General features: G+C 75.7%; 1 protein-coding gene across 13 annotated transcripts in view; it reads right to left on the bottom strand.

Moving 5' to 3' along the window:
• CLDND1 (claudin domain containing 1) overlaps positions 1-391 on the bottom strand; it is a 7,219-nt gene extending 6,828 nt beyond the window's left edge. For 3 of the 13 annotated variants that reach the window (XM_008066433.2, XM_021716779.1, XM_021716787.1), the window contains exon 1: positions 176-391. In XM_008066433.2, coding sequence (XP_008064624.1) covers positions 176-182 — 7 coding nt within the window. In that variant the 5' untranslated portion in view covers positions 183-391. The remainder of the gene's footprint in view (positions 1-175) is intronic. The other 10 variants (XM_021716786.1, XM_008066435.2, XM_008066434.2 and 7 more) reach the window with 7 other exon arrangements.

Genomic DNA, 391 nt, shown 5'->3' with positions numbered 1-391 from the left:
CCCCAGGTACCAGAGCAGGCCCCTCCCCAGACCGCTTGGCGGGGGATGAAGCCTCGCCGCCCGGAACCCGCCCATCCCCGCGGCGCCCGGGAAGGGGGCCTCGCTTCCAACGGCCGGGAACGTCGAAGGGCGGCGACGCGACCCCCGCCGGGCGACGCCGGCCCCGCTCACTCACCGCCCATCCTCCTGCTCCGCCAGCTTCACCCTCTAGCTCAGACCACAGCACCCTTCCCTCCGCGCGCCTCCTCTGACGCACTTCCCTGCAGAGCCCGCCCCCTCCACAACTCCCGCGCCTCCGCCTCCGCCCCCACCCCGGGCCGGGCCGCGGCCCCGGGCCGAGGGGGCTTGTGGGAGTTGTAGGAGGGACGGCAGGAAAGCAGCCTGGGGGGCG

Source organism: Carlito syrichta, unplaced genomic scaffold (assembly GCF_000164805.1).
Source record: "Carlito syrichta isolate Samal-C Ts95f unplaced genomic scaffold, Tarsius_syrichta-2.0.1 Scaffold308920, whole genome shotgun sequence".
NCBI lineage: Eukaryota > Metazoa > Chordata > Mammalia > Primates > Tarsiidae > Carlito > Carlito syrichta.
Note: the sequence above shows the minus strand (reverse complement) of the source record. Positions and strands in the feature narration are given on the sequence as shown.